General features: G+C 37.3%; 1 protein-coding gene across 6 annotated transcripts in view; it reads left to right on the top strand.

The window, feature by feature from the left end:
* slf2 (SMC5-SMC6 complex localization factor 2) overlaps window positions 1-18,773 on the top strand; it is a 102,671-nt gene that overhangs the window by 15,608 nt on the left and 68,290 nt on the right. For 4 of the 6 annotated variants that reach the window (XM_069900106.1, XM_069900104.1, XM_069900109.1 and 1 more), the window contains exons 2-4: window positions 4,542-4,585; window positions 7,675-8,375; window positions 14,999-15,044. In XM_069900106.1, coding sequence (XP_069756207.1) covers window positions 4,542-4,585; window positions 7,675-8,375; window positions 14,999-15,044 — 791 coding nt within the window. Of the gene's footprint in view, window positions 1-4,541; window positions 4,586-6,816; window positions 6,969-7,674; window positions 8,376-14,998; window positions 15,045-18,773 lie in introns of all 6 variants that reach the window. The other 2 variants (XM_069900108.1, XM_069900105.1) reach the window with 2 other exon arrangements.

The following is an 18,773-nucleotide window of genomic DNA, read 5'->3' as shown; positions in this document are numbered from 1 at the left end:
CCTGAATGTAGTACAGCAAGTAAAGCCCGTGCAGGATTCGAGAGATCAGTTAATACAGAACAACTTTACCTGTGTGAGGTTCATTCAGGAATCTGATAAGGGTGGGAAATAAACTCTCCTTGAATCTGATGGTGCATGATTTTGCACTCGTGCACCATCTTCTTTCTAAGGAAGAATATAGCCAGGGTGGGGGTGAGTCTTGAAAAGCTAACAAGACAGTGGGAAGTATAGATGCAGTTGATGAAGAGTTTGTATGAAATTCTGAGCTGTTTACACTCTACAGTTTTTCCAATCTTGGGTGGAGCACATCCTGTAGCACACAGCAATGTATCCTGACTGGATGCTTTGAATGCACTTTCTTGGCCATTGTGTTGACATGGATGGGCAGGTCACTGGAAATGTTTACTCATAGGAACTTAAAGCTATTTCCTATCTCCACCTTTGTGCTATTGATGCAGCTGGGGAATGAGAGTCACACCTCTTCTGGAAGCCTATGACTAAGCTTCTTAGTCTTATTGACGTTGAGGAAGTGGTTATTCTGACACCAAGCCACTAAAATCCTCTCACTCTTCAATATTCTGACATTGTTTCTAAATCCTGCCTAGAACAATGGTGTCATTTTTAGACTGAGTTGGCACAGTGTTTGGCGACGCAGTCATTGGTGTACAGGGAATATAGTTGAGGCTGGAGTATGCAACCTTGTGCCTCGTTGCTGAGGATAATGGTGGGGGAGGTGCTGTCGCCAATCCTCTCTGATTAAGGCCTGAAGTTGTGGATCCATTTACACATTGGGGTGTTGAGGCCAAGGTCATGGTGTTGGGGATGTTTATTTAGCACTGTTTATTTATCATCTGATTATACCAGTACAATCTGACGAAGCAGTGTTCTGGTCCACGGTGCAGTATGGTGCAAACATGCTTGCAGGCATAAGATGCTTGCAGACATATAACACGATACATAAATTAAATATTGTTAATAAATAATAGTTGTGGAGTTATTTTAGCAGTTCAACAGTCATTCAGGAGTCGCTCCTCATGGAAAGAAGTTGTCCCTCAACCTTGTGGTTCTGGCTCTTTTGGGAGTAGCTGGAAGATGTGTGCAGGATTGTAAAATCCCTGATTTTATCAACCTGTTTGAGACAAAGAGCCCGGTAAATCACATTAATTTGGGGGTGGGGGGGGTGAGGGGAAGAGACCCCAGTGATCCTTTCTGCTGTTTTTGTGTTCCTGTTGATTGACCGCTGTCTGATCCGATGCTCTTCAGCCACCATACCTCACTGTGATGTAGCCAGCCAGGACTCTCTCGATAGAGCTCTTGTAGAAAGGTGACTGAATGGTGGCCGGTAGCTTTGCCAACCTCCGTCTTCTCAGGAAGTGCAATCACTGTGTGCCTTCATGACGTGAGGTGATGTTATGTGATCACGATAGGACTCCGAGAAACTTGGTATTCTCCACTATTGAGCTATTAATGTGTAGTAGAGGGTGGTCGTCCCTAGATTTCCTGAGGTCTGTCCTGGGTAAACTTGTACCTCTCACTTTGTTCGTTTTAGATTGGTCACAGTGTTTGAGCTACCGAAAGAAAACCGAGACACACGCCGAGAGCACTTCAGTTTATACAAATCTTTATTACTAAATCTAAAGCTGATTTCAAACTACAATATGCAAGCCCTTCCCAATTTTACTTATCAACGCCTGGACTGGTCCCAACTGCCGAAGCAAGGCAACGACTGCACATCTGTAGTAGGTTGGGTGTCAGTAGCAGCTTCTCCACCTCCCCCGACCGGGACATTGGTTGGAGTCTATAAGTTCTTCTTCTTGCTGAGAGACATTTCCATTCGTCAGAGAGTCTGAAACTTCAGCAGTGGGACCATGGCTTATATTACCCAAAAATTGTTTATACTCATAGCTTATCTCTTTGAATAAATGATTTACTTTTCTTCAAGGTCTCCTGACAGTCTGCCACCAACAAAAGACAACTGCATCTCTGGGCCTCATGGTGTAAATTAGATTATGTCCACTGATTCATATGCATCTCTGGGCCTCATGGTGTAAATTAGATTATTTCTACTGATTCATATGCTCTTGTTTCTTGGTGTGAACTTGCAGGCGCCTCAGATTGAAGAGACTGCCATCCGTGTGGTACCGGATGTAAACACCATCTTCATTGTTGAGGTCTTTATTGGCTTGTTTCAGGATCATGCTGAAGAAGATAGTAAAGAGGGTTGGTGCGAGGACGCAGCCTTGCTTCATGCCGTTGTCAATGGAGAAGGGTTCAGAGAGCTCATTGCTGTATCTGACCTGACCTTGTTGGTTTTTGTGCAGTTGGATAGCTATGTTGAGGAACTTGGGAGGGCATCCGAGGCGCTCTAGTATTTGCCAAAGCTCTTTCCTGCTCACAGTGTCAAAGGCTTTGGTGAGGTCAACAAAGGTGATGTAGAGTCCTTTGTTTTGTTCTCTGCACTTTTCTTGGAGCTGTCTGAGGGCAAAGACCATGTCAGTAGTTCCTCTGTTTGCGCGAAAGCCACACTGTGATTCTGGGAGGACATTTTCAACGACACTAGGTATTAGTCTATTAAGGAGAATCCTAGTGAAGATTTTGCCTGCAATGGAGAGCAGCGTGATTCCCCTGTAGTTTGAGCAGTCTGATTTCTTACCTTTGTTTTTGTACAGGGTAATGATGATGGTATCACGAAGGTCCTGAGGCAGCTTTCCTTGGTCCCAGCAGAGCATGAAAAACTCATGCAGTTTGGTATGCAGAGCTTTGCCACCAGCCTTCCAGACCTCTGGGTGGATTCCATCCATACCTGCTGCTTTGCCACTTTTCAATTGTTCAGTTGCCTTGTATGTCTCTTCCCGGGTAAGGACCTCATCCAGCTCTAGCCTCAAGGGTTGTTGAACTACTCTTTGCAGACGATGCCACTTTAGTTGCCCATTCAGAGCCAGCTCTCCAGCGCATGACGTCCTGTTTTGTGGAAACTGCCAAAATGTTTGGCCTGGAAGTCAGCCTGAAGAAAACTGAGGTCATCCATCAGCCAGCGCTCCCCCCCCTCCCCCCCACATCTCCATCGGGCATTCTGAACTCAAAACGGTCAACCAGTTTACCTTCCTCGGCTGCACCATTTCATCTGATGCAAGGATTGACAAAGAGATAGACAACAGACTCGCCAAGGCAAATAGCACCTTTGGAAGACTACACAAAAGAGTCTAGAAAAACAACCACCTGAAGAAACACACAAAGATCAGCGTGTACAGAGCCGTTGTCATACCCACGCTCCTGTTCGTCTCCGAATCATGGGTCCTCTACCGGCATCACCTACGGCTCCTAGAATGCTTCCATCAGCGCTGTCTCCGCTCCATCCTCAACATTCATTGGAATGACTTCATCACCAACATCGAAGTACTCGAGCTGGCAGAGTCCGCAATCATCGAATCCATGCTGCTGAAGACCCAACTGCGCTGGGTGGGTCATGTCTCCAGAATGGAGGACCATCGCCTTCCCAAGATCGTGTTCTATGGCGAGCTCTCCACTGGCCACTGAGACAGAGGTGCACCAAAGAAGAGGCACAAGGACTGCTGAAAGAAATCTCTTGGTGCCTGCCACATTGACCATCCCCAGTGGGCCGATATCGCCTCCAACCGTGCATCTTGGCGCCTCACAGTTCGGCGGGCAGCAACCTCCTTTGAAGAAGACTGCAGAGCCCACCTCACTGACAAAAGACAAAGGAGGAAAAACCCAACACCCAACCAACCAATTTTCTCTTGCAACCACTGCAACCGTGCCTGCCTGTCCTGCATCGGACTTGTCAGTCACCAACAAGCCTGCAGCAGACGTGGACATACCCCTCCATAAATCTTCTTCCGCGAAGCCAAGCCAAGGAAACTGCATCTCTGGGCCTCATGGTGTAAATTAGATTGTCTTCTGATTCACATGTATATATATATATATATATGTATTCTTGCAAAAGCTGGTCTAAATCTTCCATTACAAGGTCCACAAATGTCTCCTTTGTCTTGTCCATGTATGTGTGGTGTTGAAGGTGGGGCTGTAGTCTGATGTTGGTGCTCTTGTTGTTCAGGTGTACCAAGGCTGAGTGTAGGGCCAGGAAAATAGCATCTGCTATTTCGGCAGTATGTGAGTGTGTTGAGGTTGGTTAGAGGTATTGTGAGCAATGACCATCCTGTTGAAGTACTTCATGATCGTGGATGTCGCAGCAACTAGAATGTACTGAAAAGTATATGCTCAAAAGGACTAGGATAATTGTATGAAATGTGTTGCTCCATTGAAAAATAAGGGAATAGTTTAATTTTGAGCTTGCTGATAAAAGAAAGAGCTTGTAAGTAAAAGTATGTGCGCAGCTATTGGATATTTTTTGCTATTCAACCTGGGATATGATCAGGATACAGTACATCACCTGGTCCTTTGATGTAATAGTGACAAAACTGGTTGACAAATTGTGATATCATATGTTTTAATTGTGATGTTTCACACTCACATCATCAATAAATTCCATTCTAATTATTGTATATTTCTTGTTTTTGCAGCAGTCAGGTCATTACAAATTTTTTTGCACCAGATCCAGGCACAGGTTGGTACATGTGAATTTATTTTGAAGACTATAACCTGATATTCAGTCAGATAGCTGTCAAGCTGAAGCATATTAGAGAAATTATGTTTTAAGATGTCCAGAATGCTATAATATTAATAGACTATAGTAATATAGTGAATGTGCAGTTCAATATAATTACAATATATTGGCAAAGCTTCCTCCATTTGTAAAGTTGAATTTGACACTCAATAACTTTAAAAACTCCTCATTACTTGGGGTTCAATTAACATTTTGATTAGGTGTTGGATTCTTTTATGTTGGATGCCTCCCAGGCCATAGACGTTATTTGATATCAATGGATGTTATTTTAATTGAAACATCATTTGGATTTGAGTAACCCTTTTGAACAAATTGACTTTGTTTTATTAGCAGATTCAATTTATACTATTTTTCTGTAAATGGCATTTTCATTCATTAAACTGATTTGATGAGTACTTTTTGAACCCTTTGCAACATTTGTGCCCTTGTCACCACTAAATCTATTTCAAAGATATAGACTTCTAAATCAGCATGCAGTTATTCTGCATTTTTGAATATTTTAATTAATTTTTCATAAATATTAGTATATCCAAATACAGAAAATGACAATTATATATTTAAATAAGTTATACATGCTACAAATTGTACCCCAATAAACATCCCCAACCCCCTCCCCCAATAAAGATCCCCAAAATAAAAAAGAGAAAAGAAAAAAAAGAGAGAAACAAAAATACAGAAAAGTTAGAAAAAGGAAAAAAAACAAACCTGGTTATGAAAGTATCATCACCATTCACACAACTTTTCCTTCAATTTCATTTATTTATCCTATCCCAAGGAGTTAGTAAAGTTTCATGGGGTTCAGGGAAAGCTCTTTATAAATTCATACCTACTTTATGTAAGTATGAGTGCTAAATTTTCAGAAAAACATCATATTTATTCCTTAAATTTTATGCAATTTTCTTGAGGAAAGCAACTATATATTTCTGCATGCCATCTTTCTATTCCTAAAAAGGAATCTAATTTCCACGTCACTGCTATACATTTTCTTGCAACTGCTAACACAATTTTCATAAATTCCTTCTGGAAAAAATCAATTTCAATTTTGTTCTTACTGCCAAAAAATTGCCCAATTAAAAAAAAAAGGCGTTAGATTTAAATCCATGCTGGTTCTCTCCTTCATAAAAAGAAGAGAGAAATCTCATTTGCTGGCTCTATAATAATTTTTTTAAATTTGCATGTTGCAGACCTAATTCATATTTCCATGTCAATTTTTCTATCTATACTCTTGACATCTTGCCCTGCCATAGAAATTTCCTTACCTATTTATTTAGTTCCTGAAAAAATATTTTCAGAAGACATATGGGTAATGTTTGAAAAAGATATTGCACTCTTGGAAATGTATTCATTTTTATATAATTAACTCTTCCCAATAATATTATTAGTAATTCCATCCATTTTTAAAAAATCTTAAATTTTCTTAAGGGGTATAATTTAACTTGCATATATTATTTAAATTATTATCAACTCGTATCCCTAAATATTTTATTCCATTCAATGGCCATTTACATTGAGTATAATCACCTCCAGTAAGGGGCATAATCTTACTTTTATCCCAATTTATCTTTATCCAGATGCCATTCTGTATTCTTCTAACCTTAAATATAATTTACGTAATTAATTTTCTGGATCTGTCAAATAAATTATTACATCATCTGCAAACCAATTAACCTTGTATTCCTCTCTACCAATTCTCAAACCTTTAATTTCAGGGTCATACCGAACCAATTCTGCTAATAGTTCTATTGTGAAAATAAATAAAGCTGGAGATGATGGACATACTAGTCTTCTAGACCTAGTTAATTGAAAAGATGTGGACATTTGTCACAACTTTTGCTTTTGGTGGTTCTTCTGCTTTTGTTCTTCTGCTTTTGAAAATCTTAATTAGAAGAATGTACTTGGTTAAAAACTTCTTGTCCTCAATATGTCCATTGTTTAATCTCCACCTACCATATTTGCCGTTGTATAGGACGATTCGTATAGGACGACCCTGGAATTTCCACCTAAAATATTGGGTTTGAGCAATATCCTTTATATAAGATGACTCCCAAAAATCTACTGACCAGTGGATGCTGTTAAAGGCAAATCACAATATTTTAATACAAATTTATCATTTAAAGGTTTAAATTTTATTTGGGTATTTTAAAATAAACCACTGTTGGCTTCTGTAACAGGCCATTTAAAGCCTGCACAAAGCCAACAGCAGTCAGACCAGATGGATGGACCCTGTGGAGGAGCACTGAAATTTCGCAAATAACGGGGCGTGTGCGAAATTGTATCGGAACTGGCAGGAAGATGGCAGCAGTGTTGAGACTTTGTCACCAAGGTAAGAATTTTAGACCCCTTTATATAGGATGAACCTGATTTTAAGGCAAAAGTTTAAAGTTTTGAGGATCGTCCTATACAACGTCATTAAACTCTACCTCTTTATTGTTATGTCAAAATTGCATAATGCCCATGACATCAATAGTCTTTAATGTCACAATGTGTTTGATTTAAATTTTCCATTGTCTTGGCCTTGCAATGAAAATAGAATTAATTTCTAATTTCAAGAATAGTTATTTTAAAATTAGGAGCATCTCTTACCCTTGAGTATCTACTGTAATTTAGTGGTAGCACTTTAGACTTGGACTCAATGTTTACTGCATCTTCAAACCTGAACTCATAGCATCCCGTGCTTCCTTCAAACTATTGGAAATTGTAGCTGATATGGTCATGATCCCTGAAAATCTCTTCCCATATTTTTGCCTTGTTGCCTTTTGTTTAAAAAGTCTATTTAAAACTTCTCACTTGAATACAAATGACTAAGCACTTGGTTAATATGACCCTTCCTTTTAGCTTGACGTTACTTTTTATCTGATCATGCTCTCGTAAAGAACCATTTAGGTTTTTAAATTAAAATTGCAGATAAAAGAATGTGGTTGTCTTTGTTTATAGTTATGCTATTATTATTCTTGCCATTATGAGTTATTGTAGCATTTTTAGTGCATTCATTTCTGTTGATCCCTTATCTCTGAATTTTGTGCCACCAGGAAAAGATAGACTAATTTTGGGCTCACCACGAAAAGATAGCACAGATGAGACTTCTGTATTACAGAACACTCAACTCTTTCAGAAACATGTGAACAAAACACCGTCATTTAAATCCAAAAGATCTGTGAATTTGCCTTCACCTCGGAGAAGCCCTGTGCTGGACGCTTTTATGAAGGGTGTGTCAAAGTCAGAGAAAAGAGGAAATATGGGAGGTGTAGTTAAATGTCAAGTTACTCAACATCCTGGCTCTCCACGAGTTGTAGTTCAAAGACTGTTTTCGCCTTCAAGTCCATATCCTTCGGAAGGTGCTATTATACAGAACCAAGGAGAAAATGTTAAACAATCTTCTAACACTGAAAAAGCCTCAGTGAGGCAGAACAGTTTGCGTTCAAAATGCAATCCAAATCACTATAGAAAAAAAGCATTGTTGTGTCCTCTCCCCAACCTCTCGTCACCACCAAAGTCGCTTGATATTTTGAAGTATTCTGATGACACAAACAGCTCGGGACATGTTCCTTGGTACTTGCCACCTCGCTTATCTCCGAGAAATCGTCAGAAGCAGCATAGATTGTTTAATGATGATTTTCAGAATTCCCTTCAAGCCTATAAGAAGGCACGGGAGTTGAAGAAAACCAAGTTGCAAAAAGGAAAGCATTCTTATTCTTCACCAGACTCATTTTCAGATGCGTCGATGGATCAGGCAAGTAACAAGGACCCTTGTGCTGTCCTTTGCTGTATAAAACATGCAATATTTACATTCTATGTTGGTGCTATTCATAGTTGTGCAATATTGTAACTAAATAATTGTTGTAGACTTCAATTTGCTGAAAGATGGTTGAGGATTAAATTAGATGTATGCATTTTGGGCCAATTTCCAAGAGGCCCTCACTAGATATTCCCACTAAAATTTGAGAGATGTTAACATTGTGTTTTAACAGCACAGTGTTGTTTCTGTTCTCATCCATTTTCCCCTGACTCTCTTCTTTCCCGATCTGGCTTCTCGTTGCTTGTTGACCCATTTCTTAAATTTACAGCCTAGAAGCTAATTTTTGAATAATCATTTATTGAATATGATCAGCAAACTAAAATTTTCCCAATCTGTTTGGAGTAAATTCTGATTATGAACGTGCTCTGAGAATAATTTTTTTGATATTGTTTATGTGGGGTCAATTGTAAACTGTTTCAATAGTAATATTTCATTGGGGGACTTCACATGATGATGTAGGGCCAGGACTAGAATCTGGCTCCTCTGGGAGGGAAAAAGTTTAAAAAAAAAGAAACAGGAAAAAAAAATTGAGAGTAAAGTCCGAAAATTCACGAATAAATTATAAGCATTTGGGGGAAAAAATGTGATGCCGCTAAAGAAGGATAAAGATGTAGAAGAAACTATAGAGAAGATGCAAGAAAACCAACAAGAAAAGAAAGGTCTATCTTGGAGACGAAGCCTGGACCTGTGGTGAAGCTTTTTCTTCGGATGAAATGGGGCTCCCAACTCTCCGCCCAGCGAGCTGTGGCGTCCCTGCAACAACAGGGACGCCTGGACGAGTCAGGGAGAAGAGTGATCTGACTGCGTATGTGCAAGGAGTTGCGTGTGAGCAGTCTGCAACAACAGAAGGCCCTGTCAGAATGGCTTACTAAGCCTTCCAGACAGGCTTTTAAACAGTCTAAAAGGCTGAGGGAGAAAAACCATCGGAGCTGGAAAAAAGGAAAGGAGGAGGAGGAAGAATAAGAAGAGCAATGTTCTGTGGAATTGTTGGAAGAAGGAGGTAAGAAAGAAAACTAAAGTTATCCAAAAGTTTCAAGACCCAGTAGCTATGATTATGGAAGAGTTAAAGTTAATAAGACGTTATAGTGACACACTGCCGCAGCAAGAAGGCCAGCACTCCGGGCAGTGAGCGCAACCAGGGGCCAGCAGACCGCGCAGAAGAACTAGCCCCACCAAGCAAACCGGTGATCGGGAGGCTAAGGCAGCATAAGGGCCAGCATCCATAACATGACGCTGCCCCTGCTGCACAAGCGCGCAGGGAAGAAGGCATTGTCAAGTAAGAATGTACCCGCACGCAGGAGTTGTTACTGGAATTAGCAGCCAAATAGGCTAAAGAAAGAAAAGCACCATTAAAATTTGGAGGGAATAAGATTTTCTTTCATCCTGAAATAAGCTTTGAATTAATAAAGAAAAGAAATAGTTTCAATCCAGTTAAAAATATACTGTGGAAGAAGGTGATATACTTTTATTCTGCGTTATCCTGTATCTCTGAAAGTATTTGTTCTAGAAGGTCCCAAGTATATTTTTTATGAATCCGGGACATGCTCATGAATATGCGGAAAGCTTACCGGACATACATCAAGAATTGACCCAAAGAGTGGACATTTTAAGATGGAAAATTATATTACTGTGGTGAATATAATCTGGAAGCAGTTTAAAATATTGGAGACATAAACTTAATACACTCGGAGGAGCCAGAGAGATGCTGACTGGTTCCTGCCGAACCGTGGATATACCGATTTTACTCACAACCTGAAAAATGGAGGTAGTAGCATTGTCAAGGGGTTTCTTTTAAGTATTCAATCAAGTACTATTTTTATTACTGGATTTAATGATTCTTTTTATATTTAAGAGGTTGGTGAAGAGCCGAGAACTGACGAAGGGGAACTATGAAAAGGAGAAAAGTATAAGAATTTTTAAATTTCCACAATTAATTAAATTTTATGATTAATGTAAATGGACATCAAAACCATATTAAGAGTTTTGCCATATATTTTAAAAATGAAAGTAGATATTGCTTTTCTATGAGAAACGTACTTAATTGAAAAGGACCAACAAAAATTAAAAAGGGACTGGGCTGGAACAGTATTAGAGCCACATTTTAATACAAAAGCTAGAGGAGTAGCAATTTTGATAAATAAAAATCTTTCAATTAAAATGCAAAATACAGTTTTAGACCTATTTGGTAGGTTTGTACCAATAAATATTCATTTTTTTCTGAACAATGGAAATTAATGAATATTTATGCACCAAATGTGGATTATGGTAAATTTGTACAAGAAACTTCTTTTAAATATGGGGAAGCTATTGAAAATATTTTAGTAGATGGAGATTTTAATTTTTGTCTTGACCCCTTGTTGGATAGATCTACAAAAGGTCTGCTGAAATCCAGGGCAGCAAAAATAACTTTGGTCACTAATTCAGGACCTGAATCTGGTTGATATTTGGAGAAGGATATGCCCGAGAGAAAGGGACTATTCATTTTATTCTAATAGACGTGATTCGTATGCTAAAATTGATATGTTTCTATTGTCAGCAAGACTTCAAGGTAGGGTACAACTAGTTCAATATAAGGTAAGACTCCTATCAGATCATTACAATTAGAGATGAAACCGATCACATATACTGTAAAACCCAGGATGTAAATAATTGTTTTAAGCAATTTTATATGAAACTATATAAATCAGTGTCTATACTGGATGACAATTAAATTGATAAATTTTTAACTCAAATAAATTTGCCTAAATTAACTATAGGAGAACAGAAAATATTAGGAACCTCTTTTACAGTTGAAGAGGTTGGAAAAGTTGTAGCTTCCTTACAAAACAGTAAATCTCCTGGTGAAGATGGATTCACATCAGAATTTTATAAAGAATTTATAATTCTTGTGAATTGGAAGAAACTGGAAATTTACCTGATTCTTTTAACACAGCAATTATGACGGTAATTCCAAAAAAAGTGAAGATCTATTAATGCCAAGGTAGTGGTTAAATTATTGTCAAATAGGCTTGAAATTTTTAACCGAAATTAATTAATAAGGATCAAACAGGATTTATTATAAAAAGAAAATTGGCAGACAATGTAACTAGATTGATTAGTTCAATTCATCTAGCCCAAAAGAAAGAAAACTTGAATGTAGCAGTGGCCCTCGATACAGAAAAGGCATTTGATAGAATCGAATGGGGCTTTCTTGCTAAATTTGGTTTAGAACAAACATTTATAAATTGAATAGAAACACTTTATATTGAACCAAGAGCAAGAGTGGTGACAAATGGTCTAATGTCTAAATTAAAAAGATCAACAAGATAAGGTTGTCCATAATTGCTGGCTCTTTTTGTATTAATAATCGAACCATTAGTTGAATTAATTAGAACAGGTTTAGATATTAAGGGTATTAAAATAGGCGTTAAGAAACATAAAATTTGCTTGTTTGCAGATTATAAAATTATTTATTTGACAGAACCAGAAAATTCATTAGATGAGCTACATATGTAATTAGAGCAATATGGAGCAGTCTCAGGATATAAAGTTAATTGGGATAAAAGTGAAATAATACCACTGACTTCTGGTGATTATACCCAATATAGGAAAAATATGAGATTTAAATGGCCTGAATATGGAATAAAATATTTGTGAATTAGAATTGACAATCAAAGAATCTTTTTAAAATTAATTATGGACCTATGGCAGCCCGCCACTGTGGATATCGGGCCAGCACATCGTGCGGTGCGTGCAGTAGTAAACAGCAGCATAACACACTGTAACATGTCCCTTAACACAGCAAACCGGCGCAGTTGAAAGCTGGAGCAGTACAAGACTAGCAGCCCTAGCTGACCAAGCTGCCCAGCTAACAAATCAATAACTGGCTGCCGAAGAAGGGTTCCCGCTCGCTATTGTTATTCATGCAGCTGATGTCAGCCAATCAAACAAACGGCGGAAACTCCAAATGTTAAAAGGAGCCTTTCCAGCCTCAATAAATATCAGAGCTTAACTTCCCACACTGCGAGTATGTGTGTTTCTTTGTAGCAGTCGGCTGCTACAGACTATTGTTTAATAAAATTGATTTTTTTTAAAAATGGGCTGATTTATCAATTAAATTAATTGGTTGAGTAAATTGTATTCAAATGAATATTTTTCCATGAGTGAAATATATATTTCAATCTTTGCCCATTGATATTCCAAAAATAAAAAAATAAAAAATTTAAGGACTTAAATAAGATTATAAGCAAATTATTGTGGAAAGGAAAGATGTCGAGGATTTTTATGTAAAAATTAACTTGGAGATTTGAATTGGGAGGTCTACAATTTCCAAATTTTTAATATTATTATAAAGTGGCCCAACTATGATTTTATTTTTGAGGAAGGAGAAAAAATGGCTTGGGTTAATCTGGAAATTAATAAAATAGGTTAAAAAGAATCTGAAGAATTTCTATACAAATGGAATAAGGTATTATTAACTGGAGAATCCGACACAACAATATTAAAATGTGGTTAGAATGTGGCATAAGGTACATATGTTGATGGGAATTGAGGGATATGGATTAGTGTGAATGCTGTTGATGCAAAATAAATTGATTCCAATTTAAGCTGAATAATCATTTTATTAACTGGTCAAAAAATTTATTAAAGATTGTTATCAAGGTAGAAATTTAATGACATTTGACCAATTGAAATCTAAATTTGGAATACAAAATAATAGAATATTTGGATATTATCAATTAAAGGCTTATCTATGAGAAAGATTAACTGCATCCTATATTTACTATTATAGAAAGATGAAATAGAAACAATAATATCAAATCCAAATATAAAAAATGTTCATATCAGTTATGTATTACTTTTGAGGTGCATAAAGAAGAAAGATCTTTATAAATCTAAACAAAGGTGGGAAATAGATTTGGGTATCGATATATAAATGATAAAAATTGGACACAATATGTTATGATAGTATGAAAAATACAAAAAAGTTAGGTATAGAATGGTACAGTACAACTTCATACATCAGTTTTACATTACACCATAAAAACTTAATAGATTGAAGACAGATATTTCAGATGTGTTTTCAATGTAAACAGGATATAGGCAATTTTATTTTACACTCTACATGGGCATGCCTTAAATTGAATTCCTTTTGGACTAATTTAATAGATTTTCTTCAAGTAATAAGTGTTAAGCTTCCGAGAAACTCTGCTATTTCTCTAGGAGGATATAACAAGGATTAGTCCAGATTCAAAAATATATTTGTTTCGAAAATAATTTTTAAAGATTGTGCTGGCAGCGGCTTCATGGAAATTGGACACAGATTTGAACTAATGGGGAAATGTGAAGTTTTATACCTTTGGAAAAGATTACATATAATTCAAAGAACAAATATGATAATTTTTTGAAAATGTGGTTTCCTTGTATGCAAAAAAAAGTGTTATAACTTTAGGTATCTGATAATATGTTGGTAGAATTTTGTAAAAACTTTGTCACTCCTCGGCCGCATTTTAATTCATTTTATTTTATTAGCTATTTGTGTATTCTTTGACATATATTTAGATTTGAATTTTGTTATATATTACATAGTGTTTTATTTTACTATAATATTTAAAATATACAGATGTAATTGTAAGTATTAAAATAATTAGGTCACAATTTATTATTTAGAAAATGTCCAGTATTGTTAAAAAATAGTCTTTTTTTTCTTTGTTTTTCCAATCTTTTTTCATTCCTTTGTTTCTTTGGGGTTTTCTGTGTGGATGGGAGGGGGGAGAAAATGGTTTTAAAAAGTATTGACATTGATATATAAAATTTCTAGTTTTGTATTTAATTTTGTTACATGTGCCTATAAAATTTGAAAAAAATAAGTAATATTTCATCCATAAAATAATTTGGCTATAATGAGTTTTTATTATTCATTTACAAGGCCATAAGTGCATTGCTTTTTTTATGACAAGATATTTACACACATTTTTCTCCCACTGTACACCAAAGCATTGTAATGACAAGGTGTTGAATATAATTTATCTTTATGATATCTGAGTATTATAAATATATTTTGTTCATAAATATTCATGTGTAGTGCTGCATTCATGATCCTAGCATATTTTTTTTCCATAAACCTCAAAGTAATGTGTAACTTTTGTTTCAGCACTCCCAAATTGAACAAAATAGTTTCTGGATATTGAAAATTTAAAATTTGAGCAAATTCTTTTCAATAGCAATGGATTTGATAACTGGAATCTCCCAGGCTTCAATATTTGGACAAAAACATGGGTTATAACTGGTATGTGGCTTTCCTCTATTGAGATGGAAGCAGGTAGTTTCATCTGAAATTACTTCTCTTTACATTATTTCATAAGAGCATTAATTAAGTTGACGGATAAGTAATTCACACACACACACACTTAAAGTTGATACCTTAATTTTGTCATCTTTGGAAGGATAAAGGGTGAAGGTATTGTAACCAATATAAGACCAAATCACGCTTTACAATTAGTCTTTGATGGCATTTTCCATTGTATTTGTAATTCAATCTTGTGTGACTGACTTATTACTTTTTTGGATTCTTGCAGAGCATCTTGACACAATCATTTTCTTTACCTTCAACATCATTAACAGGTATCTGAAACTATTGTGGCTTATGCTAATGTTTGCTTCACTTTGTGTTTGTCTGTCATCTTAATAAGATGGAGGGATTGACTTAATTGATAGAGAAGTTACATCTGAAAGATTGCCTGTGCCATGGAAAGTTTACATGGGGATATCTGGCTTCTCTCCTTTAAAAACATTAAAGCGGATGAGCCATTAAGTGTAGATTTTAAAAAAAATTGGACACTCTGCTTGTGCATTATGGATGATCAGGGTTGCATTTGCTGGTGATTAAATAAGTGAGATTGCAACTTTTGCATAGATTCAATGTTGCTCTTGGCTTCACTGTTGCTTTACTATTTTAGAGTTCAAATTTATTGTCGAAGTACATACACAACATCACATACAACCCTGAGATTCCTTTTTCCTGCTGGCACGACAGAATTAACACTAATTGGTAGTGCAAAAAATAAACTGTACACAGCGTAAGCGTGCAAACAAATAATAACTGTAAACAGATAACAAATGTAAACTGTCCAATACAGAGAGAACAAAAGAAAATCAAAGTGCACAAGTAAGAGTCCTTAAATGAGTCTCTGATTGAGTTGAGTCTGGTTGGGGGAGGGGGTAGCAGCTGTTTCTGAACCTGGTAGTGTCACTCTTGTGGCAGCTATAGCTCTTTCACGATGGCAGCAGTGAGAACCGAGTGTATGCTGGGTGGTGAGGGTTTTTGATGATTGCTGCTGCTCTCCGACAGCAGCATTCCCTGTAGATGTACTCAGTAGGGGGAGGGTTTTGCCTATATTGTCCTGGGCTATATCCACTACCTTTTGGAGGTTTTTAGGCTCAGGAACATTGTGTGGCCATTCCAGTCCATGATGCAGCTGGTCAGCACACTTTCCACCACAACTCTAGAAATTTGCCAGGGTTTCTGGTGTCATACCAAACCTCAGCAAACTCCTGAGGAATTGGAGGCACTGACGTGCTTTCTTCACGATGCCATTGGTGTGTTGGGTCCAGGAAAGATCCTGGATCAAGAAGCTAAATTTGATCACCCTCTCCACCTCTGATCCCCCAATGATCTCTGGATTGTATGCCTCTGGCTTTCCTTTCCTTTTTTTTTAAAATTTTTTTATTTTTCACACCATAAATCACATTAGCCATGATATACACTATTTCTTTTTCACACATATACAGTGACTTTTTCTTCCCCCCCCCCTCCTCCCAAGCCACCCCCCCCAACCCCCCCTCTCATCCATTTTAGGTATACAATCTAGGTTGCATTAAGCCAGTCAGACAATGTTGTCATTCAACAAAAATACACCAGAAATTCTACTGAGTCCATTCTTTTCTTTCCTTCTCCTTCCATCAACTTAGGTAATGTTTGTCCCCGGTAGGTTTTCGCTATTGTATTTAATGTAAGGCTCCTATACTTGTTCGAATATTTCAATATTATTTCTTAACCTATATGTTATTTTTTCTAATGGAATACATTTATTCATTTAAATTTAGTAGTTTCTTCCTTTTAATTTGGTTATGTATTCCATTAATATTTAAAGTCATATAGTTCAGCGTAGCCCTTTTATATTTTGTTTATCTTCTCTTTCCGTTTTTCCATCATTACCTTTCCTCCTTTTCCATTTCTGTTTTCTTATTTTCAACTCTTTATAAGACAACATTCCTACAACATCCAACATTTTCCTTATTCTCCTATTTCTATCTTATTTATCCCCAATCTCCCCTTCCCCTCCTGAGTTGTCCTTTATCCCTTGTCGGACAACCACATCTCCCCTCTCCATTTGGATTTGCGAATCCACTCGCAAGCATCAACTGATTTTGCAGTGACCGCTATTTCCCCCCACCCCGCCCCCCCCAGAAAAGATTTCACTTTTCATATGTCACAAAGGTCACTCTTTTAATTCCCTCCTTATTCTCTCTATTCCATTACCTTCCCTTATTAATTCTTGTCTATACTATCTATATTTTCCTCTAAGTACAGATACATTCACGTATGCACATTGTCTCTATTCACTCTTATACCTCTTTACCCGCATACATATCAATCGTGATCATTTTTACTCTCATTGCCCGTCTTCATCCCTCAGTCTATTTTTGTCTTTACCCACATACATATCAATCGTGATCATTTTAACTCTCATTACCCGTCTTCCTCCCTCAGTCTATTTTTGTAATTGTTCTGCAAATTTTCGTGCTTCTTCTGGATCCGAGAATAGTCTGTTTTGTTGTCCTGGAATAAATATTTTCAATACCGCTGGATGCTTTAGTATAAATTTATACCCTTTCTTCCATAAAATCGCCTTTGCTGTATTGAACTCTTTTCTCTTCTTTAGGAGTTCAAAACTTATATCTGGATAAATGAAGATTTTTTGCCCTTTATACTCCAGTGGTTTGTTGCCCTCTCTTACTTTTTCCATTGTCTTCTCCAGTACCTTTTCTCTTGTAGTATATCTTAGGAATTTTACTACAATAGATCTTGGTTTTTGTTGTGGTTGTGGTTTAGAGGCCAATACTCTATGTGCCCTTTCTATTTCCATTTCTTACTGTAGTTCTGGACATCCTAGGGTCTTAGGGATCCACTCTTTTATAAACTCCCTCATATTCTTGCCTTCTTCATCTTCCTTAAGGCCCACTATCTTTATGTTATTTCTTCTGTTATAATTTTCCATTGTATCTATTTTTTGAGCTAGTAGTTCTTGTGTCTCTTTAGTTTTTTTATTAGATTCCTCCAATTTCTTTTTTAAGTCTTCTACCTCCATTTCTGCTGCTACCGCCCGCTCTTCCATCTTGTCCATTTTCTTTCCCATTTCTGTTAAGGTCATCTCTATTTTATTCATTTTCTCTTCTGTGTTGTTTATTCTTTTTCTTAAATCCTTAAATTCCTGTGTTTGCCATTCTTTAAATGACTCCATGTATCCTTTAATAAGAGAAAGTATATCCTTTATCTTGCCTTTCTTTTCTTCTTCTATTTCCCTGTACTCTTCCTCTTCCTCTTCTTCTTCCTCTGGGTTGGCCATCTGTTGTTTCTTTGGTGCCCTTTCCTTCTCTTCTTTCTTGTTTCTATTGTCTTCTGTGGTCTCTTCTTGCTGCAGGTGTTCTGCAGCTGTCATTGCCGGCTGTGGAGATCGACTCCCCAGCTGGTCCCCCCTCCCGTCGGTGTGTTTTTTTTTCATGCGCATCGCGCATGCGCGATTGCGCACTTTTACTCGGCTCAGCGAGCCATTTTTGTAGTCCATTATTTACCGACCTGAGGGAGCGGGTTTCTCTCTCCGCAGCGGGCCTCTTCGGACAGGTAAGGCCTTCACCTTTTTCCTCCTTTGTCTTCTCTTCCTCTCTTCTTACCATTGCTTTCGATTTTTCTTTTTTTGTCGCCATCTTCTTTCCACCTTTATACTCACTTTTCTGTAACTTTTATTTCTGTGCCTTTGTGTTTTCCTTTGTTTTTCCCGACTTTTCTGGAGAGGGCTGGAGTTCACCGTCCGGCCACTACTCCATCACGTGACTCCTCCTGGCTTTCCTTTCCTGAAGTCAGCAATCAGCTCCTTCGTTTTGGTGACACTGAATGCAAGGTTGTTGTTGGTGCACCATTCAGTCAAGTTTTCATTCTTCCTCCTGTATGCTGGCTCATCCCCTTTCTTTATACAACCCAATACCGTGGTATCATTAGAAAATTTGTAGATGGTGTTATTGTCATACCAAGCTACACAGTCGTGGAAGGAAAGTGAGTAGAGGAGGAGTGCT

Source organism: Narcine bancroftii, chromosome 10, assembly GCF_036971445.1.
Source record: "Narcine bancroftii isolate sNarBan1 chromosome 10, sNarBan1.hap1, whole genome shotgun sequence".
Classification (NCBI taxonomy): domain Eukaryota; kingdom Metazoa; phylum Chordata; class Chondrichthyes; order Torpediniformes; family Narcinidae; genus Narcine; species Narcine bancroftii.
Note: the sequence above shows the minus strand (reverse complement) of the source record. Positions and strands in the feature narration are given on the sequence as shown.